This window comes from Amphiura filiformis, chromosome 1, assembly GCF_039555335.1.
Source record: "Amphiura filiformis chromosome 1, Afil_fr2py, whole genome shotgun sequence".
In the NCBI taxonomy this organism is placed as follows: Eukaryota; Metazoa; Echinodermata; class Ophiuroidea; order Amphilepidida; family Amphiuridae; genus Amphiura; species Amphiura filiformis.
The window spans coordinates 75,771,628-75,798,658 of NC_092628.1; the positions used below are offsets into that span (position 1 = coordinate 75,771,628).

The window sequence follows — 27,031 nt, forward strand, 5'->3', positions numbered from 1 at the left end:
TTATGGAATTCTTTTTTTTTCAGCAATGTTGCCATACTTTTTTGTAGTGTGTGTATCTTTCTTTTTACGGGACACTCTCAGTAACTAAGCTGGGTACGTAAAAAGTGTCGTTTCACTTAATCAACACTTGATAAAAAATTGAAAGAGTTCTATAAATAAATAAGGTCACATTCCGTTAAATACCTATAGAATGAAACAAGATTCCAAAAGGGCAAACATTTCCATTGACTTTTCCTTCAAAGCTTCTTTGACTGTCACACCGTGCAATGAGTCCGCTTCAAAAGGTGCGCGAAAGCGCTTTCGACATCCCAAGATGTCCGATAGCTGAATTTGTCATTTAAAAAAATCTGACCCGTAAGTTATTCGTGAAAATTGTCATATATATAGTCGTAAGTAAATTAAGTGGTTTGTCGAAAACAAGTGTTGTTGCATGTTGTTTTCAGTAAAGTAGGATTAATGATTTTAGTCATGAACCGCAATTAAAAATAAGATGCGGGACTTCTCAGTATAAGCTAACACATTATCGCCTACCGGTAGACAATAACTATGAGACTTGATTTTGGACAATAAATCATTTACTTTACACATTACAGCATCGTTGTCACGGTTCGCAGTGATGAGCAACAGTGGTGCAAACAGCTTTTCGAGATCAGGGCGCCACAAAATTACAAATGTACCCACGGCCTGAGATTTTGACAGTTTTTGAAAAGGTATCTCCCAAAATTTCACAGCCGTCCTGCTCCCGAGAATAGTAGGCCCAACTATACTGGGAAAAGTGTGTGCGAAAATGTGCTATTTTAACCCCTTTCTTTTCCTCATACAACAATAAATCAAATGAAACAACTCAGGTAAAAGAAAATGGTTTTTATTCTGTACAAACATCAACACATATGCATACTATAATACATCATCTTATTACAACACAATCCAGTATGCAATACTTGTGATGCCATATCTTTAAAAAGTCTGAGTCGAGTAATCTCAGATTCATTGTAACGAACCCTACTAGCCATTGACATGAAAATGAAATATGACATGCATACCTGACCCTACACATTTTACACAAGTCTGAATACACCATGTCACGCCACACTTTCACACAAAAGAGAACGTACCGCACAGTGTGTTGTTTTGATGCACAGTTGTTTAATTTTTTGCCAACATTAATTAAAGCTTGTCTATCATGTTGCAGCTGATAAGCTAATCCAGAGTTGGTTTAATTTATGCATGCCATATTCATCACATTGTATTATCATAATATGACAAGAATTTTTCTATTACCAGTATAGACAGTTTTTGATAAGCACATAGTGCTAACTGGTCAAGGTGGTCTTCATAAAAAACAAATATATATTACCGACTGAACATGTGTATGCAGCATAATCTACCCTTTGCAATGATAGAAACTGAAAAGTGAAATAAAATTACATGATTTGGATCATCAGGATCTAGTACCAAAGCCTTTACACTTTCCCAACTATAATATGAAATTGTTAACTTGATTATATTGTGTGTATCCATATCAGCTGCTGAACACAATTATAACACATAAATATACAAAAATGTATATTAAATATTTGGTATTTGTTTTAAATCTATCTTTTGTTATGCAAACTATGAAAAATTCCCTTGGTACACGTTGGCAGGGGTAGCGCTAGAACAAAACACTACAGAGTCCGCAGTTTGGTGAGTCCCGAGTTACACAAATGCAGCATAAATAGTATGTCTGCAGTAGTGCTGGATTGAAAAACTTCGGGTCTGCAGGAACCCCTGAACTTGCAGAAAATTTAAAAATAGGGGGTCCGAACTGTATTTTGGTGAGTCCGGGACCCCCGAATGCAGCCTAGCGCTACCCTTGCACGTTGGATCCAATACACCTATTTCATACTTTGCTCGCTACGTGGCATCTTTCTTCCAGGTGAATGAGTCCGACCTCATCATAATGATGCCAGTTTGTGCACATTACTGCACACAACCTTGTCACACATGCAAAACATCTGTGGCGAAAGTTTGATATCAATGACACAAAGAACCTAAATGGAATATTTAAGAAATTGCGTTTTACCAACTAACCCTGCTCTATACGTTTTCCATAGTTAGTTGACCATCCAAATTGGGATTAACTTTGAAGAAACATTACAAACTAATTCAAAAGCAACTTGACAACAATTGCAGCCACCCTGTATGACACATTTGTTTTTTATGCGAACTGCAAGCTAGATTTTTTCCTCTGCATGAAGCTTATATATCTTAACAGACTTGCTGCTTTTCCCAGTAGGACATTGTGGCAGTGAATATATTTCAATATTTCATTGGTAGTACCTCCAACTTGAGCCATATTTTCAAGTGTATAGTAATATAACATATTGTATGAATAATGAATTAGCAACAAGACTATTATCATCAAGTACAGAGTTCACATCAAAAACATTGATTAAAACAGAAGGACATTATAACACCACAATGCTGATGTCTTAAGGGTATACGATGTATTATTGGTCGAAGCAGCAGAAAAAAAGTAGTTCACAGCATCTTGTGAATGGTAGTGAGCTTTAGCAAAAATTGCATTGCTCAATTCATAGCGAGGGTGTAGAAGAATTCAAATATCACAGATATACTTTTGTAGGTCCTGTGGTTCTTGAGTTATGTTGTAAAGAGGGCTGAAACAACAACACTTTTGTAAAACGTACATAACTCATTAACAACATTAAATTAAGCAAGTTTTCAAAGTATATGATTTGTAGAATGAACATTTGCAAAATACCAGTGTTATTTTTCAATAATATATTGGTTCAGATAATGAAAATTGATTTTTTTTTTTGCTGCTTCGACCAACAATACCTCGTATACCCTTAACAATACTTGAAAACCATGATTTCAAGGATCATTCAAGCCCATGTGTTGCTTCCATAAATATCACAAAAACAACTCTCACTACACACGAGACCTCAATCTGACTGAAACTTTACCTCCATACAACATTAATGGTTTAAAGATGAATAGCTTTCACATCTTATTTCCATTCATGGCAAGCCTGCTTAACCATGCTATACGATAGCTCTTATCTTCTTTCTTGATTGTGCCATAACACTGACACTTGCAGGAGATAAAAACCAATGTATTTGGATGCAATATGAATATTGGTAATTTCATTGATGATACATAGCAATTCTCTATTAAAATTGTTGAAATATCAGCTTGCTTAAGTTTTCAATAGTAAGAGTAACAATAAACAGCCCGAGTGAGGTAAGGGATCTAACCGCACGTTTAGAGAAATTCTTCGGATATACTTTTTTAATCACACCCAAACACAGTATTATCTATGGAAAATTGATGCAAGTGTAGGGTAGGTTAACATTTTATTTGGTTTTCCTTGAGAATTGCAAGCTACGTTGTGACAAAGTTTTTTTTCCAGAACTGCGCAAAATGTTGCAAATCCTACAATACTCCCGATGCAGTTGTACATAAAATATGACTTATAAGCAGACTCAACAAAGATGACTACTATCAATAAGACGATGTTAAAAAAATAATTTCTGGTGAAGCAGAATAGTTTGGAATTATCCCGATAGATCACTGGCATCAAATTTGGATTGTTCATATTTTTCAGCCTGTACCATTCGTCCACCAAACCACCTGCCATTCAATGCGCCACATGCTCTGTCTGCTTCTGTAAAAGGAAAAACAATAAACAACAAGCTTTCTGTGAGACAAAAATTATTTGGAAACAATAAATATACTTTGCAGCTGAGAAATGAAGCTAGTTGTGACACAACAGTCAATCGATTCTGATAAAGCCGAGGGCACAGATGTGCATCGGCGAAAGATATCAGAGAGCCTGTATTTGAAAAAACATCTCCCATTCCACAGATCTGCATTATGGGTCCACACCTACTAACGATTTTTCGTCTTCTTCATTCTCTATTTAGTTGTGCTTTTGTTGGAGAAAATATTTATTAAGAAATCTATTGCAGGGCCTCAAACTCGGCGCGAATCAAAGAATCGATTCTTGCAATGATTCTCCTAAACTTAGTTTGTAAGAATCAGATTTGATTTTCCCCAAATTATATCCATTCTGTATGCAGTTAAGTTACGATGATCAGTTATTCTCTCACTTGATTCTCGCCATATGAGTTTGTAAGAATCAATTTCGATTCAACTGCAATGAAATTGAGCACCTGATAGGAATCGTACTGATGTAGAATGGCATGCACACTGTTAGGCACAACACAAACATCAAGTGCACACTGCACAGGGTGTTGTGACTGTTGTACATGAGCCTTAGTTGAGATTATATTAAAGCTTGCATAACTAGAAGATTAATTTTTGTGTCTACTACCAGCATAGGAAGTAATAGATGTCAGCTTCATATTTACTGTGTGTACTATGCATTAGAGGCCATGAACCACCTGTGGTATACTCTGGTACAAATTACATACTCTTATTCAGTGGGTGTTGTTTAGTTTGTAAGTAGTAAATCTGATTGGTTCCTGGGTGTCATATATGAGGTAATATGTGATGCGATCAAGCAAAACGAGTCTTATGTCGATCAAAATCAAAATTCAGGTTTCAATTTCATTACATGAGCCATTCTCATAGCTTTATTTTTCTGAAAATCCAATCATAATTAGACTTACGGTTCCAGAGATATGGCCATTTCAATGCTGCTCAGAATAATAAAATACAAAAGAAATTGCATACTATTTTTTTATATTCCAAAATCAATCTTCTCGACATCTGACTCAATTTTGCTTGATCACATCACATATGTGCACGCATCATGCACAACTGAAGCTGTAAACAAGTTTTGTTCTTTTTGGAAGTTCTCAATAACGGTAACTTCATTTTTCGCTAAATAAATGATGAAATAAATTACCAAGATTGGAATTTTCATTTTTACCATCCTCTATCAGGCCCATTATATTTTATTGTAATATCCACTATTCAAAATATTGGACTTGCCTACAAAACCTTACATCTATGACATGATACAGGATAAGGAAAATAAAAATTCTCATCTTTTATTCTTTAAATATACAAAATCTCACCTTGTGTTTCTGAGAATTCTACAAAGATTTTGACGAGCACTTCCGCATCTTCCTCCTCTCCTTGTCTCTCCTGGTAGATGACCACTCTGTTAACAGCACCAAATTTACCACATTCCTCCGTCACTTCACCTTCTAAGTCATCATCCAAATCCTCAACACCAACCATGTTACGAAGCACCACTACGTTGGACTGAAAATCAACAGAAAAGGTTTTCATGATGCAAGATATAAAATAGTTTTCCTTATGTCACTGATGGCAAAATAACAACATGTTTTGAAATAGCCAAAAAAAACTTCCACCACCCTGCTTCTATGTTTGTAATAATTGTCAAGATTCCATAGTGAGAGTACAATATGCATGTCTCTGGTTTGAAGCATTTTTACGCCTTGAGATTACACAAGTGGCAAGTTTTCAACCAGTTTTCTGGCTTGTAACAACACAGCTTTTACAACTATATGATTGTCATAATTGATAAATTCCAATTGCCTTTACATCTATGACACAATCCGATTCACTCAGACCAAATCAGAAATTTTGAAAATTTAGTTACTACCATTACTAACTTGCTAAGCTTACTAGTGTTGAAGTCCCTGGCATACTTGGCTACAAAGTTTCTCATGTTTTTTAAATTCTTTTTTGCCTATATCTCTTATTGCCGATTTGGATCCGATTTCATCAAAATCGTGTCCCACAGAAACTACTGCGCACTCACCTCTTCTTGCCTTAGTAGTTTCTGCATTACCATATGCCTAGCACTGCTCCCTGATATCGTCATATTCTCCTGTTCACTAATACTTTGTGGTAATTCCTGCTCTAATTTCTTTTTGATATCATCTGCGGAACCACCTTGTGCCGCGAGGGCAGCAGCGGCTGCTAATAAAGCTGCTGGGTTACCTGATGCAGCAGAGACGGCAGCTGCCGTTAATGCCGCTGCTGTCTGTGCAGAGGTGACTGTGACAGTTGGAATTTGTGGCCTGATTGGTGTTACTCCTAATAATCAAAGAAGTAAAAGAAGGGAATCAGGGTTAGTGAATATAAAGATAAACATTTTTTCCGATAAAAAATACAATGGGGTATTCCAGTTAAAATCCATACACCCCTATGAAATACACAACCGCTATCTCTCACACAGGTGAGATTTCAAATGAAATGAACACTCCATGTGTAGGAGATTAAGGTGAGGTCATGTCTACCATAGGGGATGTATGGATTTCAACTGGATAAGCCCAATGTCCATAAAATACTGTACATTTTCCTGGAATTTAAAGAAAACTAATTCACCCCTTTCATGGTTCCGCCATATTGGGTAGAGAGCCTCAAACTGGTAACAGCCATGAAAGAATTACGACATCACTTTACACAATGTTATATGACTGCTTTAATTCGCATTCATGCTGCCAGATCAAGGCTCTACCTTCAAACTTGATGACCATGCAAGAAGTGAATTGCCTACCATACCTTCGGTAGGCCTATGGAGCAAATTATTTTCAAACTAATGCTGAAATCCATCATATTTATGATACAGCAAACTGAATGTAAGACGTGCTTCATACACATGTTCAGTCAGTGATATGTATTTGTTTTTTAAGCAGGCCACCTTGATCATATCAGCTTAGCACTATGTACTCAGTTGGGAAATATTACCTTACAGAAGGGGATAGAAATACAAGTCTCCATTCTATGATTTTACATTATTAACTCAGAAATAACAGAAAACAGATTATAAACAAACCTGTGATTACACCTGCTGCGTTTGATGCCATGACAGCTTGGGGCATGTTGAGAAGACCAAGCTGTGGTGCCCCCAATAATCCAGCTGTATTAGCTAACGTTGTAGTCATAAGACCTGGAGTTGTTGAAAACCCTAATCCTGAAGTAGGTGCAGCGACTGCATCCAATGCTTGGATTTTAGCGGTGGCGGCTGCAGCAGCAACAGCAGCTGCAGGGGGAAGTCCTCCAGGGGCGGACGATGATACTGAGGGTGGGGTGATGATATTTAATCCAAATGCCTGTAAACATAGAAAGAAACAGATTACAGTTAATGAACAAAAGTAGAAATACATACATCAAGTATTACATGTTTTCCTGGGAGACTATTTTCACCTACCCAATGTTGCAGTCTTACACAATTCAATTCAAAAAAGGAAAGTCACAAACTTTGTTGCCACTTTGTCTTGTATCATTTCATGAGAACTAAATTGAGAGAAGAAGCTAAATGACTCTCAAAAATCATTAGCCTTTTTGAAGTAAGGTGTACACAAAAGGAGGGCAATCTTCAATCTGGGTAAAACCTGGCAAATTCAAAAGACTTGACACACTTCGTGCAGCGCCATCTTATTGTGTCCACCATATCTCGAAAAAACTAATTGAAGGCTTGAAAAGTGAAAAATCCGTAGAACAGATTTTTAGCTATTACAACTTATGCAAGTCATTTTACAGACCCCTCTTAAACATTTGAAAACTGATGGTTCAATGGAAGAAATCAACACTTACCCTTCCTACTCTTAGATATTGTCCTCCCAAGTCAAAGAGGTTCATTGATGCTATAGCATCCTGTGCTGATTGCATCTTATCATATTCTATGAAACCATACCCTCTGTGGACAGAACAAGACAAATATATTATATAAATGGTCAGGTATGAAAGGCACTGTTTATTCATATTCATTTGCATCTTTATCACAATTTACTGAATATACGTCACTTTCTTCCTTTCAGTGAAAATAGGAATTTTATTTGTAATAGTCCTATTCACATCTAATGCAAACTTCAATCAGTTACAGTATTTTTGAAGTCAAGCGACGCATCTTAAAACTCAACCACTCACACAGGTATTAATTTGTGATAATCGACAGCGTACTCGTAGTAGAAATTTAACTTATTATGAAATCCTGTGTACTTGATTAAACTTTAATCATCATAAAGTAAACAGTATTTTAGACTTGATCACTTACTTGTGTTTGCCGCCAACAGATTCTGTGGGTAACATACAAGACTTGATATTTCCAAATGCCTCAAAAACACTGTAATAAGAAACAAGAAGGTAATGTTCATTAAGGGTTTATTGTAAAAGGAACTTGATATCATCAATGACTAAGTGTTCAGAAATAGTTCTAAGGATTATAATATTTTGTCAAATATTACCAATTTGTTCATGGGTCGCAAACATGTATGTTTTCAAACATACTTGTAGCAGGTATGAATGAAAATGGTGCAATAACTTAATACACCACAATTTTCAAACAAAATTACTGATACACAGCTTTTTTTTACTTGAGTACTTCTTCTACACAAGATTGTAATTACACAAATTTCTGTAATTACACAAATTTCTTGGGGAAAATAGGCGAACCATGTGTGTAAGGGTATGATGAAAGACAAAACAACATAATATCCACTTAGAAATGATTCCACAACAGTTCAAAGTTATATAGAAGTCATTGACCATGCAATGCAACATTGGGAAAAGCATTGGTGGGAAGGGGAGGTAAAATATGATCCAAATAGTTGCATCAATAAAGTGAAGTTATAAAACATGTTTACATACCTTTTGATGTCTTCTGCTGACAGATCTGAGTGAATTGATGCAATGTAAATACGTGGATAGCCTTTGGATTCCTCCATGATCTGGTCTACTACAGGCTGTGCTTGAGGCATGTTGCTAGGACGACCAACCTGAAAATAACACATCACCAAAACTGATAAATCAACTATTGTTTTCTCAAAATATTGTTGCAATCCATGGTGAAAACATTAGAACTCTTTGTTCATCAGTTTTTGTCAAATAATCTTCACTTTTAGTAGTACTATTGTTGAGGAAAAACAACTTTCACACATATTTTGCATATATGTGTAATACATCTACTAAACTTCAAGACTTTGGTAGTGGCAGTTAACATATTCACTTAAATCCTGCCACACTTCTTTTAACATATGACAGTTCTTCCAAACATATTTTCCTTCCAAAATGTGCTGCATTCAACTTGTCAATGTCAGATAATTCCCTAGCAGCTTATTAGGCACCACATTGAAGTTGAAGATTATAACGCTATCGGTGCCCGATTAGTTATCAATTAAATCTGTGTGATGTAATAAGTTTTATCAAGCATAATAATTAACATTTTGCATAGTGTTATTGTTTTTCATTTTAAATAATAAAAACGATATAGCAGTGGGAAATGTTCAGGGTATGATAGAAAGAGCCATATGTTCCTATCGGGCCTTACTAACCTTGATATTTCTGCCACCAATCATGACACCATTCATTTGGTCCAATGCCAGCTGTGCTGCCTCTGGTAGATCATACTCAACAAAGGCAAACCCTTTGTGCTTCATTGTTACAGGATCCCATGACATATTGATGCTTTTGATTGGTCCAAACGGTAAAAAGGCTTGTCTAATGGTGTCCTCGCGGAGTTCAAAGCTGATGGAGCCAACGTAGACACGACACATCAAGGCCACTGCTCTCTGTCGTTGTGCGGCCATCTGTAAGTTACTCATTTGCTGTAATAAAACAAAACACAAATTATGATTAAATTTCATAATCAAGATTTGCAATAGTATCTAGAACTAGCTTAATCCTAATACTCAACCCTGCTATTTGCTATAAAGAAGAAACGAAAAAGGACAGAAGATGAAGAAAGAAATCACTTGGCACCCCCAGGATTCAAACCTTAGACCCCCTGCATGCCAAGCACACGATAACAGACCGGTAGCTCCACAGGGCAGCGATTCTGTGAGCATATAACACTTAGGGATTCACGCATGCGCAGTGGTTCTCATCATAGTATTTTGTGGTATCATGACTGTCAGGGTTAAGATTAAGCACTAAAAACAATGTGGTTCTTGATTAGCTTGGGTATGCAAGTTGTATTCTTCAATAAAATCTCCTAACAAGCTGACCCCGAATGACTTTGATCTCAGTATGACTCTGAAAAGTTCCCATATTGCAGCTACAACTTTGGTTGCAATTAGATTGAACTGTCCAGGCAAGACCAGCATATACTTTGCCTGATCTGTTTTTCTGTATTTAAATTTCATTTTGAAATCTGTTCTTACTTGTTGCTGATGAGCTAATGTCTGTTTGACCAGCACACTCTTGATATTCTGCTCCATGGCATATTTCTTGGCTCTGTTCAAAGCTTCCTGTTGCTCTGGTGTCAGCTTGGGCAGTGAGGTGATCAACGGCACATCCTTCTTGGCTCCCGGTCCTGCTAGTACTGGACCAGTCTGTTCTGCCATTGGGAGGGGTGAAGGACTTCTCTTGACTGTATTCGAAAAGACACAAACCCAACATGCATTAGAATATAGAACAGATTTGGTCCACTCAAACCTTATTTATGCAGATGCCACTTTCAAATCATATTTCATGAAATGTCATCCGAGGCCCAAAAATGATGAGTCCAAATTGTAAAATTTCATATCATTTAGAGATACATTCAAGCAATTTTGCCTCGGATGATGTGGCATCAACATTAGGCAAAAACAAAACAAAATTGTTGTGTTGCCCTCGCAAGGATGAAATAATAAGGGGGGGTTGGATGGTTGAGATTTATTTACATTTCTTTCCAGCATCAATTGGCCATTTATTTAAAAACCTGCAGAAAGAGAGGTTAAGTATGGGTATAATACCTTTTTTTCAGAGAATTAGTAATTTATGTTCCAAATTGTTTAGAATTGACAAGGTCCTTGACCCAATTGATAGCTTCATCCCCATTTTTCTTCACCAAAACTGTGATTTTGGTATCAGACGAAAGCTCATATTTTTCTCATTACCCCAGCAAAATTTAACTCCCGAGATGTTTCGTTTAGATAGTGTGAGCAAAAACGTGTTGAATTGTGGTAACCACACCAGTAGTGTATGCACTGTCTTATAGGGCATTGTTATACATCTTCACTTCTCATATCAAAACCACTGGGGCAATAGAAATCAAAATTTGGAAACAATGTTTTTGTAATGGTAGGCCTCAATGTAAGCTGAACATGAAAATATTGGCCCACACCCATTTAAAGCATTAATACGCATTCAAGTATTCCACTTAAGTGAAATAATCCAATAGTGTACAGTAAATTTTTTTCAAAATCCAGACCAGTTGTTGAGGGCAACATCACATTTTTTGTTCGTTTTATTACCTTACTTCACATATGGTTTCAGTGGCCCTATCAGAGGGGTAAAGGTGCTTTTAAAACAGCATAAACTTTGGTGGGAATTAGCTCCCTCAGCACTTTCCATCCCACCCAATTTGGACTTAATGGATTTGAAAACCACATTATTACATGTAGTTATTGCAGCTTATATATATATCAGACAATATCACATAATGAACCATACCATGCTGGGAAAATTATATGTGAAAAATGATATCATGGTGTTTTTGTTGTTTCACAGCTTGATATGGTTACATTATGCTTCCCTCCCCTCCTGAAGAGCTTCAACCATGAGCATTTTCCATCATGTAACCTCACAAACATTTTGATGAAGGATATAAAACCTGAGCAACATAGCTTCATCATCATCATCATCAGGAACAGAGAAATCAGCAGCATCACCAATATGGTAAATGGTTTATACACGGACCAACAAACAAGATTTTTTTTATAGATGTTTACCACAAATTGTGTCATTGGGTCGGATGTGGGCCTTTGGTATAGGCCACACAGTCGTGAGATATGAGTGAGTTGCGGCATCACGTACGCAGTGTGCTTAGCTTCGTAACTGAAACATTGGCACAAAAATACAGAGAAAAACAAAAAAGAGAAAAGAGAACAATTGATTCATTGCTGGATATGTTATTTAAAAACTCCAATATGGATTAAATGATCCTAAAGGACAAGGACTTCATTTGTAACTTCCCCTAGAGTAACTTCAAAAACATATCTTTTAAAAGTTCATTATTTGCACTGTGCATGATGTTCCCTTACAAATTTTGTTCTTTTCCTTTTAAGTTCCAAAATTGAATAGTTTCGACATAATGACCTGATTTACCACCAATATCTGTGATCTCACTTACCCTTCACAAAGAAAACATGATAGGCAACCGATTAAAACTTTGAACGATCACTGCCAATCTTCGTCTTAAAGGAGAAGTATGATAAGAAAAAATATTCAGGCCATTTCAAGAAGATACTTTATACCTGATCCAATTTAGGCCTAACAATGAATCGGAACTATAGATTTCCTACAATTTTGATCCAAATTCAATTTTTAAATCAAATTCTTGCTTGGCTAGTGTGGCATAACAGCACCCTCTCTCAAGTCAAAACAGTGGATGGGTGGAAAGGACAGCATCAAAATTTTGCTTGGTCAGATAGACACTCTATAATCTGCAATGAATAGGTTGCCCTATGGATCAGGACTGTATTGAGTGATGTCAACGCCACCTTTCAGATGGCAGTGACATCATCATTTCTTTCTTAAAATATAAGTAAAATTAAAAATAAAACACCAATTTTGTGATTTTTGGTGAGAATGATGGAAAATCGATACTTCCAATTTACGGATTAAACTTGTTCTTGAAATGTATATTTTTTTTTACCATACTTTCTCTCTTTTAAGTATATCCATTTTTCAGTGTTGCCAATAGATGAACAGTTTCAACTTAACAGGTGGTAAATATTTCAGGTTTTTGAACACATAAGTATGAGATTCATAAATTTCAATTCAAGTTCAAAATATGACCAATGTTAAAGCCAAAAAAATGAGTATGTCTCAGTTACCACACACTTTGCTTCTGAGAAAAAAGTTTTGAGAGCATTTGTCGGACAATTGTGAGTTTATAATTAGCACTTTAAAGTTGTGAAAATATTTCATGCGTGTAAGAATATAATTTTTGAGCATCTCATGCATATTTTGACTGGATTCGAAAGGGGGGGGGGCAAAGAAGAGGGGACCACTACTTTCCGCATTGGATTTTAAAATTTTCACAAATTCTGAGACATACTACTAGTATTTTTTTGCCTTATTGGCTGCATATATTTTTGCTTTAAAAAAAAATAATTTTCCTCATAATTCTATGTTCATACATGTATCTAGCACAGTGATATCAATTTTGTTTATATTTAATTTGCTCTATCTAGTAAATTATCTGGAGTTAACCTTAAAGCACTACCAGTCTGAAACACTAGAGGGATTGGGAGATTTCCATGAATCAATAAAATGTCTAATAAACAAATGAATGATGATTTGGCACTTGTTAAAAGCCGCTAAGCCCAACTTGCTCTGCTGAGATGCTAGAGAGGAAAAAGCCTGGTTTCGTGACAACCGCCATATCTCATATGCATACACAAAAAAGAAACAAATAAGAAAAACAGAGATTGTTATGAAGATGCTGCACCATCTGTGGAAGAAATATTAGAGTTAAAACATGGGTAGCTATTTGGTCATGTTCATTATGTTTATTTCAACTTTGTAATAATTTTAAAAACATTACATAGATGCAGGTGTTTGCTTGCGTACACTTGTGCACTGAGAAGAGGTCTCAAGTAAAATACAAGGTTCATATTTATTGTCAAAGCATACGATCCAAAGTTTGTGTACACAATGTGAAAAACAAACATGCATTAATTCATCTTTTGCAAAATGTTAGTAGTACAGTACAATGATAAATATTTGTCATGTCATATGCAAGTGATAGATACATTTTCATGGTGGTATTCATGGTGGAAAGTGATGTAAAATGCGGATAGGATAGGGAATGCAAAGTCAAATAGAACGAGAAAAAGACGGCACGACTGCAACAGTTTTTCTTCTTTTCTGTGTCCGTCTCTTAGTTTGGTCATTCACTTGACATTCAGATTCGAAAGTCGTATAAGTAGTGATCGTGAAAGCTGCAATGACTCTGAAAAAGAGCAACAAAAAAATGGAGAAAAAAAAATACATGCATATGACATTGGTAATCTTAAATTTCAAAATTGTATAATATGCATTTGAGGTGACCTGCCAAATATCAGTAAATTGACTTTAAAATCTAGTATCAGTATCAATCAGACCTATATTGTACCCAAGACAGACATATGCAAAAAAAAAAATAAATAAAAAAAAAAAAAATCACAAGGCAAATATGTAAGTAAAAAGAAAACAAATATTATCTGAAATGGTGCAAGACTAAATTCTTATGTAATTCAATAGAAATCTAAAACACTACTAAGGGGAATAAAAGAAAGTAAACATGCTTTTTCCTATAACTACTACTTGGGTAAGGAAACAAAAATGTTTTTAAATTGGGTAAAAAAGAAATAAAGGAAAAACTACTAATAACAGTATAATCACAAATAAATATAATATGTTCTAAATAAAAGGTAACTGAATAAAACAACCTACACATACATGTACTCATTAAAAAATTAGCTAAACCCCACTTCAACATTTTAACCAAGTAACCAAAACATCAAAATGCCTAGGAAAGACTTTTACTACTTTTGAATGGTCCGCATGGTGTATGTGGCAGGCGGGCAAGCCAACAACAATCAGCTGTTTGTGACGATAAGCACCCAAGTTCTGTTGGAGATAAAAGTATAAAACAGGCGTATCTTTTGGACCCTGGTCCATTTTAAGGCAGTAATGACAGTATTTTCTCTAATTTTCACTAACAATTTTAATTATTCCAAGAATGCCAGAAAACCTTAACTTTGATTTTGACTCACATTGATTTTATTGAGCATAAGTGTTCCTATAATCTTTAATTAGTTGGTTTGTATTAAGAAAAAAAATCCAACATGTCTTAAAATTCAAATTACTTTTTCTTCAAACTCCTTGCCAAATTTAAATGCTCTGAACTTTTTAAAATCTCTCAAACATAATCACACTTCCCCAAACATCACATTGGGGTGAAATCCAAAACTGATTAAAATCAACATCTATGGATAATAGATTTCTATAATGACTTTTGTGGCAATCAAATCTTGTACTAAGAATACATTACTTTTACACCAATCCAGATTCCAGAATAACTTTTTCAACAGTGTGTTACTACTCCCATGATCAAATTGTACACATTTAAGTGTGTTGATTTACTTAGGGACCAACCTTTTTTGTTCACAATTTTGTTGTATGGTGTTCTACCGTATTCAACCTATTTAGCACCTTGAGCGCATTAGTTAATATTTTCCATCAAAAAGAAAAAAATGAAGTCAGACACTAGAAACCAGGAAAAAAAAGAACAAGAATAAAGTTCACATGCCTTGCAATTCACAACCAATTTTTCTGTCATTTTCTATATATTATCCACCCAATTATGCTAATAAGGTTAAATTCGGTATTTCTTTCACTTTTTCCTGGATTAATTAGTCAACCTTATTAAGATATAAATTTGAGCTACACTTCAAATTAAGGTGACAGAATGTGTTTTTTTTGGCAAACGTTTGACTTCCAGTGAGAAAAATCTGACCCAAAACTTCCCCAAAGTCACACACAAGCTACTTTCTTTTAAATTAAAAATGTTTTTGTTGCATTGTTTTTTGCGAAATGAAAACATTTTCACTCAGAACTTGTAAAACTATGACATTACATGAGATAAACCTAGATCATGAAATAACTTATACATCTATTTCTGATATGTAAGGGCAATACATTTTAAGTTTGATGCAAGAGGTTACTACTTGGTCATGGTCAACAATAGACCAAACAATACCTAAGAACTTGTCTGGTTACGTAAGGCCCAGGGTCCAGCTGGACCTTGTATATGGGCTGTGCCAGCTACACAATCTGTAACAAAAAAACTCGGACACAGAAAAAAAAGAAAGAGAAAAAACAAGAAAAGACAAAGCCTGTGTTAGGTTGTGTCACAAATTTGATAGCTGTGGAGATAATGAGTTAGTTCAAGCCTACCCCAACTGAAATGATGATATACGTACACCATGGGCAAGTTGCACTAATGATATTTCAACTCATTGCCTACCAAAACACTGAAGTAATAATTGCAAAAATGTTTCCCTCCAGATTGACAATGAAATAGCCTTTGAATAATTGATACCCTCAAATGCACACACATTGTATCTAATGGTATCATACCATTCCAATTCAGATTCAGCTTTTCATGTGTTTAAGCAACATGCATAACAGAGCATTTACTTCACAGAATTGCTTTTACCAGTGGGGCTAGGTTTACAATAAGGTATACCACCCACAAGTTGTAATTTATTCTGAGAGTATGCACCATTCTCAAAATAATCAGCAAGTGCATTATAGGAGTGGCATACCAGATTCTAAAACTGCCGCCAGTGGTTGCTAAATTAGATTTTCAGATCGGGCCCAAAAAGTAATTTTTTAACTTCTTCCTTCATTTTTGTCTGAAAATGAACATTTTCACATCTCTGGACCTGTAAGTCCATTTTACTTGGGATTTTCAGCAAATCATAGCCTTTTAAAATGGGCAGGAATATTGGGTATAATGTATGACCTGATTTGCTTGATTGCATCACATGTACATTAAATATAGATACCCATGTATACATACATGTACAAAAGTTTTGCTCTCTTTTGCTGAAATAAACTTGTATAAGTACACACATGATAAGCTTAATCTGGTTAGTTCTTTACCAGGATAATTTGCATACTTGGAAGGTTATTTTGCTTCCCCAGGTACAAAAGTATGGTACATAACATATGAGCAGGATCATAAGGAAGTTTTTTGTGCTTAATTCGTCTAAACTCCTTTAGAAATTATCAACTGTTAATCCATACCCAACTCACAAATGTACACACAAATATATGTAGGGGTGTATGTAACATACACACAAAGCTCTAAAAACAAGACACATTTCTCAAATGTGGACCCTATCCAAAACACCCCCAGCACCCAATCCTCCACAGGACTAATTATGATAATGGATTAGTTGTATAATTTTAGGCTTTATGTAAGTAATACAACAAATCTGGAATCCCTTGATGTCAAATCACAAAACTATTTTATAAAATTTTCTCCATATCCAACTGTTAAAGAATTAGTAGCGTCCCTTATTTGAAATTGAGAACCCCCTTCTGATCTTTTTATGAAGAATGTTGATCTGAACGTGACCATACTTCATGAACAGTTGATAAGAATGGTACTTTTGAGTATTTTATACCATAAGTTTTGTGATTATTGGCTTCAGGCAATTCCATACCGATCATTTAAATGATACCCACCATCTTGATGTTCTTCTGTCTTTGTCTTCTTTGGTGATGGCTCCCCCATGGCTAGCACATTGGGTTTGGTGTCCCCGTCTGTATTGGCCTGTACATACAAAAGAATCGCAAATATTTTCCTTAGTTAGTGGCACTGTACCCCATTGTACTTACTCACAGGACACAGTTGAGGTAATTGATCTCATATTTTGGGCAGGGTTCGAATTCATTAAAAAATTTTGTGTAGCAGTTTTTGGCTAATTCATCATAATCAGGATACTTCCATATACTAAAGCACTATAACAAGTGCTATACAAATGCAAAATTGGGTAGCAGTTACTTCAAAATAAGGAGCAAACTGCTATGCGATACAGCCGAATTCGAACCCTGATTTTGGGTGGATTCAACATTCCCCGAACTGGCAAAACTGAAGTAATTTACAGTTCTGTAGAATCTTAAATCTTATGATAATAAAACCTGTCAAAGTCTTGCTTGCAAGACTAGGATTTCCCCGGACCATTACAGAATGAATGCAAGATTTCCTGACCTTGCAGAATTTTATTAAATTCTTAGCAGGTTTGGTCAATATTTTTAAGCCTTAATTATTTTCAAAATACAAAATTAATGGAAATTTCTTATTTTTATCATCAATAAATGATGAGTTTTGTGTGCATCCACATGCATTATATGCATGTGACATTTAGTCAAGAACTCTAACATAGAATTTGCACAGAATAGTCACACATTCGACAAACGTTCAATGCTCGAGTCCATTGCTATCGTTTTTCGGTAGATCAGTGTTGACATTTTTTTGAACAGATGTTATTTATTTCTGATGCGATCGCCCGTTGAGGCTGTTTACTAAATTAACTTATAGAATAGTAGACCTCATCTGGATTTGCTTCAATTGTCAATCATGACAGTGAATGTGGCATGTGTAAGTTTGATCAAGAAATCTATCTACTATCCACGACCACACGATAGTTACGGTACTGTGTGGATAGAGAAAGAACGTGGAACTATAACTACCTGTACTTCAGTCACTAGTGACTAGTCTCAATCGTCGCCAATTTCATGATATTCAAACGTATTAAAACTTAAAATTTATGACTTTATCTGTATCTTCAGAGCAGAGTTTGCAAATTTTTAAGAGATTAACCATGATGCTAACTATTCACCGACGTGTCATCTGTGTAACTGTCCAATTTTAATTGTCATGCTTCATGGTGTCATGCTTCACTGATTCTGGTGGGTTTTGAGAAAGCTCAACATTTATATCCTCAATCCATCCATTGTCGGTTATCAGTGGCCTGGATTGAGGATAGACTTTTCAATCAAGCGTGAGTGTAGGCTATATTTTGGACAATTGCTAAACAAGTCAGTGTGCTCGATTCTTAACACGTGTCGGTGTGAAGGTTTTCGAGATGTGATTTCATGTGGTGATTCAGCGATCGAGTATTATAAATTCAACTTGATAACTTCTTTCAAGGGTGTCAACTAAAGCTAAGAAAAGGTTTGCCTTTAAAAAATTTTATACCCAAATTGTCTTGCTCGAGAAGTCTAGCGAAGAATTTGCTCACCGATAGCTTCACATTCTATTCTAGAGACCAAATGTTGCATTCAAAGTCTAGAGTTGGATTCGCTGAAGCAGGACACCGTGTAAAGCAATTTAGGTTTGCACGGTTTAGGTATGAAAGGTGAATTCAAATTTGACATCAAACTGCATCATTTTACACATCAAATTAAAGCCCTTGAGTAAAGAAAGCCAAAACTGAAAACCTTTTTGTCATAGCACTTTCCGTAGCAAAGTTACATCTTGTCAAAGATTGACTTTCATCAAAAAGATTCAGCTAACAAAACAGCATTTCGGTGGTGTTTCTAGATCTTAGTCTCATGATGATAGCAGCTTTTCTATGTGGAGCTGCTATCAAAATCATTTCATTCTGAAGTACCGGTACTTTCATTTTTTGTGTATAGGTGACCCTGGAGTGATGTCACAAGCCGTTGACCTCCGTTGACAACAAATCCGATTCAGAAGTCAAATTTGTAGTTTTCTGTGGTTTGTCTCTTTTCAAATCGGCCAAAATACTATAATTTCTATAACTTCTCGACATGGGGCCTCCAGCCAACAACAAAAATAAAGACTCTCCTACATGTTCATGTGTTCAGCTTCACATAAAATGCAATTTTCGCCAAGTATTTAACCTTTATTTTACCGAAATCGGCCGAGAAATTTGCTCGATTCGAGGTCAAAACAGAACGTAAACAACTGAATGAGCTCTGCTACAAGTCTTCAAGTAGTCGCTCAGCTGCACGATCTACATGTATTGTGGGTTGAAAAGCGTAAGTGTAGCCGACTGTAGCATCATGTAAAATAAGTACCGGATGACCGGGTGACCTATACCTATCGCTGATGTACACGTCTCACAAACGAACTACCCCCATTCACGCTGTACGAAGTTAGAAATAAAGGAGCCACTTAGCACGCCAGGCACGACTAAGCATGCAAAGTGCATAGCATCAGACTTTTGGTGATCCCTGACCCTGTTATCTTTTTTTGCCGTGTCAGGCAGGAGCGCGCTGCTCATTAAATATTCATGAACCCAACACGTCACACACACATGGTCTTATTTGGCCGATCCACAGAGGAGTAAGATAAGACAGAGCGTGTACCACCAGTCAAAGTCCCCGTGTATTGTATGGTGTAAGTTCTCGCATATTCATGAGGGCCTATTGTTCGATCGTGTAGTGTCTAACAATCACGCCAGCGCTGCGTGCCTTCGCGTATACGCAATAGAGCGTTGCGTGCTTTCGCGATTACGCGATAGACAATGATAAATACGCGGTAATTGCGTAGCAGTCTCGCCTGTCGCATTTCACGGAACAATCGGCCCTCATTATCGGATGAGGCGGAGACTTTGACTGGTGGTACGCGCTCTGTCTTATCTTACTCCTCTGTGGGCCGATCAGAATTGTTGCAATTGACCCGACATGGTTTTATGAATGAATTTTTGACCTTACTGGGCTCAGACATGATATATGATAAATGATATACCAGGTATGCATATTCATTTATTTTGTAATATTCAAGATGGCTGCTGGGCCCTGACGAAGACAGAATGAAAATCAATGGTTCCGTTCGGAAAATATTGCCGTTTGAAAATTGACTTTTTTCTGGCATCAAACGAGCAAAAATTTCGATGACTGAAGTGAAGATACTCAAATTTCATCTGTAATTTTGGTTATAATGTTTTGTTGGACATGGTATATTTTTTCTGACTTGGATCCAGTTTTTCAACGGAGACGGACAATATGCACGAGGTGTTTTTTACCAAATTTATTTCACCGATCCTACGATGCACACGATTTGTCAGGTCAGTCTGTGCATGTGATGTCAATTGTCATGCAGTCAGTAGGTGCGTGGGGCAGTGCTAGGAAATTTGCATCATTTTAACTTGGTAAGAAGTTTGATTGTGTGTCTAACACATGAACACAAATTTAATTGCGTTGGTACTCAAACTGTTCATGTGTTGAGGTAAGCACACAGAGGTCGGTATACACAAGAGTCGCATTAGTTTACATGTTCACGTAACCACCTGAACTCATTTGCATAAGTTTGGAGGTGGGCTGATCGTATTTTGATTCGTCGAACACTTAATTTGCATAGGTTTGGAGGTTTCCATATTTGGGTTTACCTAATTAATTATTAACGACCCGGACGTTGTTTACATCATGACGTCATTAGAGCTGGTCACTTCGTCAAACATCCGACGAACGAACGTTTGCAGTTTTCTTTTTATTAAGTACTGTTATATCGTGAAATACCATATAGCTGACGTGTTAGTCCAATATGATAGGAAAATATTATAACCGATGACCCCATGTTCACATTGGCTAAATAAGCTGTATTTTCGCTGGAAAGGCCAAGGGGCCGGGACGAGTCGGCCATTTTGTTTGCAAAAGGCATGTTTTTCTCCTGCGTTATACACTTGTCAGTTGTATGACCCACCATACGACCCCCCGGGAAAGGTGCGTCATGGGTGGGTCATTTACCACCATGATAATGACGAAGGGGACCGTCATTGTAGCCTTTGGTCCGTCACGACTGTGACGATGGGGTGTGTCAATGTCAGTCAATTTACATATGTGCGTCATGATATCCCCGCTGTCAAAAAGGCCACGGTCGACGCCGGCAAGATTTTCATGACGCAATAGTTATGTTTCTCAACATGTTTCTCGACATATTCCAACTATTAAAATTTAAAGTATTCAATAAAATCGGCTGAATCACGTCAGTCAGAGCAAGTTTAAAGATATTCAGCCTTTTTTTTTTAGCAAATGTGTAGGCCTATAGACTTTTAAAAATGCAATACTTCACTGTATACTTTCCTTTTCACGTATTTAAAATAGACCTGGATTTTTTAATACGGATGTAATTTCCGGATTATTGGCCGCACGGAGTATAAGCCGCAGGTCCGAAAAAATGCTAAAACAAGATTCAAACGGCGGCGTATAAGCCGCACCGCCATATATAAAGCTGCACCACGAACGGCCGATTTTGACATGCATACTCTTCTGTAATGCGCTATTTTCACGATTGTGGCGCTACAAAGCAAACTGAGGAGTGAGGTAATTATTTGTTTTAAGTAAACCAATATTATATTAAAACCAATTTCGTGCATCTATAAATGGAAGTCTAAGAATAAATAAAAGTTTATGTCATCAGACAACATTTTATCAGCAAAATGGTTTAAATGTTGTTCCTAACTTACTAATTGGGTCAATTTCATTGACGTCGGTGTTTTATTTGATCCTCAAGCATGGTATCAACATGGGGAATACCGCGCTGTGTGTATATTGATCCATGACGTAATTAATGTAACTTGTACTCGATCATTATCTTCCAATAATGTTCTTCAATGTCTGTGTACTGTCCAAATTAATAAAATAATCCCAGTTCAGCAATTCCGTAAGCGATAGCGTATCCTTGTATGATTTTTATGTATTCAAAATACCAATGATAATTGACGAATTCTGAGCTGAAATACTCCATCACACACGCCGCGCCGCGAGGTTGCATCCTCCATCTTCCGGGTCTTGGGGTCGTTCGCCATGTGCTACTGCTAGCCCTGATGAGCAAGTCGGGAAACCCCATCAAAACGTATCTCAAACGTCGATCGTCATCACAGGGATTCCCCTTCACGTCACATTGTTTATCAATTTGATCAGGAATCGCCAATCGCATGGTTAAGAAAAGTTTTTTTTTAAATTACAAAACCTTAATTCGCTCAAATTTTATAAAAATAAACTTCTTGACCATAAACTTGCTTTAAAAATAATTGTATATGAAACAAAACCCATATTCAGAGAATAAAATCAGAACCAACATGAATAATACACGTGGCCTGGTGAGATCATCACCCCGGCCCCCAGGACCCAGGAGGCAAATGCCCAGGTAAACATGTTTCTAAATATGGTGTAATTGATACTTTCCCACGGTCGGTATGAATGAAGTTATGAATATTTAATGAGGGACTACCCCGGGAAGTACAAGGTCGCTCGTAAAGTTGTTTACCAAAAATGTCTACTTTCAACGCAAGATGGGCAGAACCGGGTTCCAGCGGTTGTGTATGAATAATTACCGTAATGAGGGAAAGCACACGGGAAAGTACCATGTGTGGTACCAGAAATTCAACTTTTCGTGGATATTTAATGGCCAATTCATTCTTGGAGTTATTTGAAAACTAAATGTGAATTGTTCTTGTTGTACAGTGATTTACTACAAAATACGGAGCATTTTACCAGTAATATGGAAAGTTATTTGCTAGTTGGCTAAGGCCTGAATGAGAGCCAGCGCCCAACGCGCCAGTGCATGAGTGTGAGGTAGGCCTCCTACATAATTTGCTTTCAAGGATCGATCAAACATGACAGATATGAAACTTTTATAATATTAATAAAAACGAACAACCATATTTTTTTTTACTCAAACTTCACAATTGTACAAGAATCAAATTAAAAATGCAAGAAAAATTTACAATAATTTTTTACACTTTCTATTAATAAATCGCTGCAATTATGAGAATGATTGAATGATAATTCCATCAATGCGATCATGATTAAATTGGGACGGGATGACTGCGGCGTCTGTTGATAATTTCCCGGGGATAATACTCAAGTCATGTCAGTCAATCAATGAGACTGTCAATCAAAATTTCCATGAATGAACTGACATAAAAGAGGATTACGGTAAACGATGTTGATGACTTTGGACAATTTGCTGATTGCGGTCGAGTCGGGCTTTTTTTTTTTTCTTGTGTGTTTTTCTGCTTCAAACGTTGCTGTATAAGCCAAGATCGCCAGATAAGCCGCACTGACTTTCGGCGGCTCCAAAATAACGATAAGCCGCGGCTTATATTCGGAAATTACGGGTACCTTCTTCTGTCTTCAACAAAAATTTCAAAAACTTCCAGAAGCAGAAACCATAAAACTTTCCATTCAATGGCGTCGGTTGGTAGGTAGTAGTCTCATCCTCAGAATGTATGGCCCTATTCTTCTGCATGCACGAAAACAGGAGGGTGAAAGTGCATATAGGAACAATGCCAAAAACTACGTCACGCCGGTCACGCTATTGTTCGACTTAAACTACATCATTCGCCATTTTGTAAATATTAACGCATGATCGTTGCTTTGAAGTTTCCACCGGATAGTCTGTGGATAGCGCAAGAGCATGCTTTGACCATGCGCAAAAAAATGAATATCATGAAGATGTTTAAGATTGATTCTTAGATGTTTCAAAAATTACCGTCATATTGCATAGATTCATCAAAGAATGGTTTGAAGTAGAACCTTATTTAGTAATTTTAAAAATCGGAGAATTTTACAAAATCAATGTTTTACCTGTCGGTATTACAACTCGTGAAACACATTAGTGATGTGCCTGGGTGACCTAATCTACTAACCTTTAACGTTTCCTCTATGAACTCTAACCCTCCTGCAATATGGCGCCTATTGTCTAGAGTTAAACTACATCTTTCGGTGTGTTACGTAATACTACGATGCCTATCCCATTATATCGATCCCTGACGAAAAACAGCAACCGACTGCCAAGTATCGTAAAACTGGGAACGAGTCGGAAAGAATGTGGTGTTTCTAGATTTTTTTCCGCAAAAAGAATAATTGCAACGTCGGCGACCGTGTGTGCTTGATTTAGGAGAGTCATAGGACAGTCATGGTTCGTCAAAATCAGGAAATGGTGCATCACAAAACTGACGAGAGGTACCGTCATTGCAAGTGAATGTCCGTCATTGTTGGGATGCTGGGGTGCGTCATGGTATATGAAAATCCGCCGCAGTTTGGACAAATGATGCTCCATTCCCGGGGGTCATATGCATTGTATGGTGGGTCATACAAATTAGGTATCACAGGGAAACCTCGGTTAACACATTTGTTAGTCAGTCAAAATGGCCTAAACCGGCAATACAAATTTACATTGAAATTAAAAAGAAGCTTTTTAAGAAGGAAACCTTCATAAATATGTTGTCTATACTTCACTTGACCCAAATATATGATTTTTTTGGTGATGAGAGACTCGCACATGGAATTTCAGAGAGATTTTGATAGCAGTTCCATTAAAAAAAGGTGCTATCGTCATGAGACTAAGATCTAGAAACACCCCCGTAATGCTGTTTTGGGGAATTTTGCTAGGAGAATCTTTTTGATGAAAGTCAATCTTGGACAAGATGTAACTTTGCTACAGAAAGTGCGATGACAAAAAGGTTTTCAGTGTTGGCTTTCTTTACTCAAGGGCTTTAATTTGATATATAAAATGATGCAGTGTGATGGCAAATTTGAATTCACCTGGCATACCTATACAAATGACAAGTGTATTACCCGGAAGTGGCAGCACTCCAGCAGTCAGCACCAGAACAAATGACGTCATTTCTGGATTTCAGCCAGAACGGTTACGCTCACTGCCGTGCATCAGTATAGGCATCAGCGTATCTAGGTTTTACTAAAGTAAAACATCTTTGGGTAAGCATGAACCAAGGCCAAGCATACACCGCGCCGTGCAACGTGCATGCTTGTCCACTGAAGCTTCCACAATGGCACATACAACAACACACAGTAACTTTTTCATCATGACAAAATAGACCCATGTTTGGACCTTTGTATCGTTGCTATAATAAGCGTAAATGTTCAACATTTTATACCAATGGAACGACAAAATGTTTGCAATTATATATATGGACAAGATAATTATGTAAATAAAAGACTTACTGCTGAAATTATGCCGTTTGTATTGTCATTTACCATCGCTACATTCATCGCCATTGTGGTAATTTTCAGTAAATAACCTTTGACCTATGGACGTAATTGCTCCTCGTTCAATAGTATTTGCATTTATTTTCCAAAATTATAAATAAAGAGATATACAAACTTCGTTCCTATTTTCAACCCATTTTATGTTTTACAAATTTAGGGTATAGTAGATATTTTAGCACAATTTGAAAAACACAAAAATTTGCCAAAATATTTCAATTCCTCGTGCAGCGACTTGGACGAGGATAGATAGATTAATTGATTGATTGATTGATTGATTGATATGTTGATTGACTTGATTTCCCCCGATATAAGGGGCATTGGGCCTTTTTCAGAGGTTACAACCCGCTAGTCCGAAGGCCCGCCAGTCCGAACTTTCGCTAGTCCGAAGGTTCGCTAGTCCGAAGGTTCGCTAGTCCGAAGGTCCGCTAGTCCGAAGGTTCTCTATTCCGAATTCTAAATAACGTCCGCTAGTCCGAATTTTTAACAAGGTTCGCTAGTCCGAATTTTAAATAAGGCTCGCTAGTCCGAATTATATATAAGGTTCGCTAGTCCGAATTTAAAATCATGTCCGCTATAAATTCGAATTTGATTTAGGGTTCGCTAGTCCGAATTTGATTTAGGGTTCGCCGAATTATAAATAAGAAAGAAAGAAGGAAAGAAAGAAAGAAAGAAAGAAAGAAAGAAAGAAAGAAAGAAAGAAAGAAAGAACTTGAGAAAGAAAGAAATAAAAAAAAATAAAGGAAGAAGGATTTATAGATAAAGTAATCAATGAAGAAATAAAATAAATAGAAACGTTTGTATTTTAGACATTCATAATAGGCCTAGCTCTCGTTGTTGTTTTGAATTATATCCATTACTATTGAGGCGATGGTGTATATTTGATTGCAATTTCATTCATTCTGCAAAACCTACATCAGTAATTTTTAAAAGGAATAAATATCAAATACTTTAGAAAAACAACATCTATACCATGTATACTTTTTGTGTCTTTAGAACATAAATATACAGTTTTCATCGATTTGGAAACTTATTGGGTTAGGCCTACTTGCATTGTTTCCTTTCTGAAAATGTATACACTTTTATGTACTTGCCATCATTACTTTTAAAGAAACAATGCAAAACATGAACAATGTTGTGAACCTGTGTGCACCTACTCAGGTAACACGCTATATTTACTCAAACACCTCCAATACATTTTGAGACCGGTGTATGGTGGCGCTAATCAGGTTCTTTAAAGAAAATTCGCACTAGCGGACCTTTAATATTTAGAATTCGGACTAGCGGGCCTTATTTATCATTCATAACCTCATTAATAAACGCGATGCGTGCGATCCAATCATATTTTATTATTTGTGAAAACGCGAACGCAAATCGAGGTCATTAATATCTCACAATTGACCGCAAAATGCGTAATTGTTCCAATGTCGCACACAATTGACTTCTGCGTGCGCCGTATTGTGCGTCCAACGAACTGCGCGCGCGCTGGCTGCCGTATTTGGATTTCGCGCTACCATATTTGCACAGATTCTGATACGCACTTTTGTTATTGGTCGTTTTG

At 36.6% G+C, this 27,031-nt stretch overlaps 1 protein-coding gene across 3 annotated transcripts; it reads right to left on the reverse strand.

Moving 5' to 3' along the window:
• Nucleotides 1-849: 849 nt before the first annotated feature.
• Nucleotides 850-25,525, reverse strand: LOC140153341 (poly(U)-binding-splicing factor PUF60-like). Of its 3 annotated transcripts, XM_072176085.1 has the most exons (12): nucleotides 25,429-25,478; nucleotides 17,173-17,260; nucleotides 11,658-11,763; nucleotides 10,107-10,315; nucleotides 9,279-9,551; nucleotides 8,596-8,723; nucleotides 8,003-8,071; nucleotides 7,543-7,645; nucleotides 6,782-7,058; nucleotides 5,762-6,039; nucleotides 5,049-5,238; nucleotides 850-3,670 (listed from the first exon to the last, which is right to left on the reverse strand). In XM_072176085.1, the coding sequence occupies exons 4-12, from the start codon at nucleotides 10,287-10,289 to the stop codon at nucleotides 3,561-3,563; spliced, it is 1,611 nt and encodes a 536-aa protein (XP_072032186.1). In that variant the 5' UTR covers nucleotides 10,290-10,315; nucleotides 11,658-11,763; nucleotides 17,173-17,260; nucleotides 25,429-25,478; the 3' UTR covers nucleotides 850-3,560. The 3 variants fall into 3 exon arrangements, with proteins under 3 accessions (XP_072032186.1, XP_072032171.1, XP_072032179.1); XM_072176070.1 differs by lacking the exon at nucleotides 11,658-11,763 and having other exon boundaries at nucleotides 25,429-25,525; XM_072176078.1 differs by lacking the exons at nucleotides 17,173-17,260; nucleotides 25,429-25,478 and having other exon boundaries at nucleotides 11,658-12,464.
• Nucleotides 25,526-27,031: the final 1,506 nt, after the last annotated feature.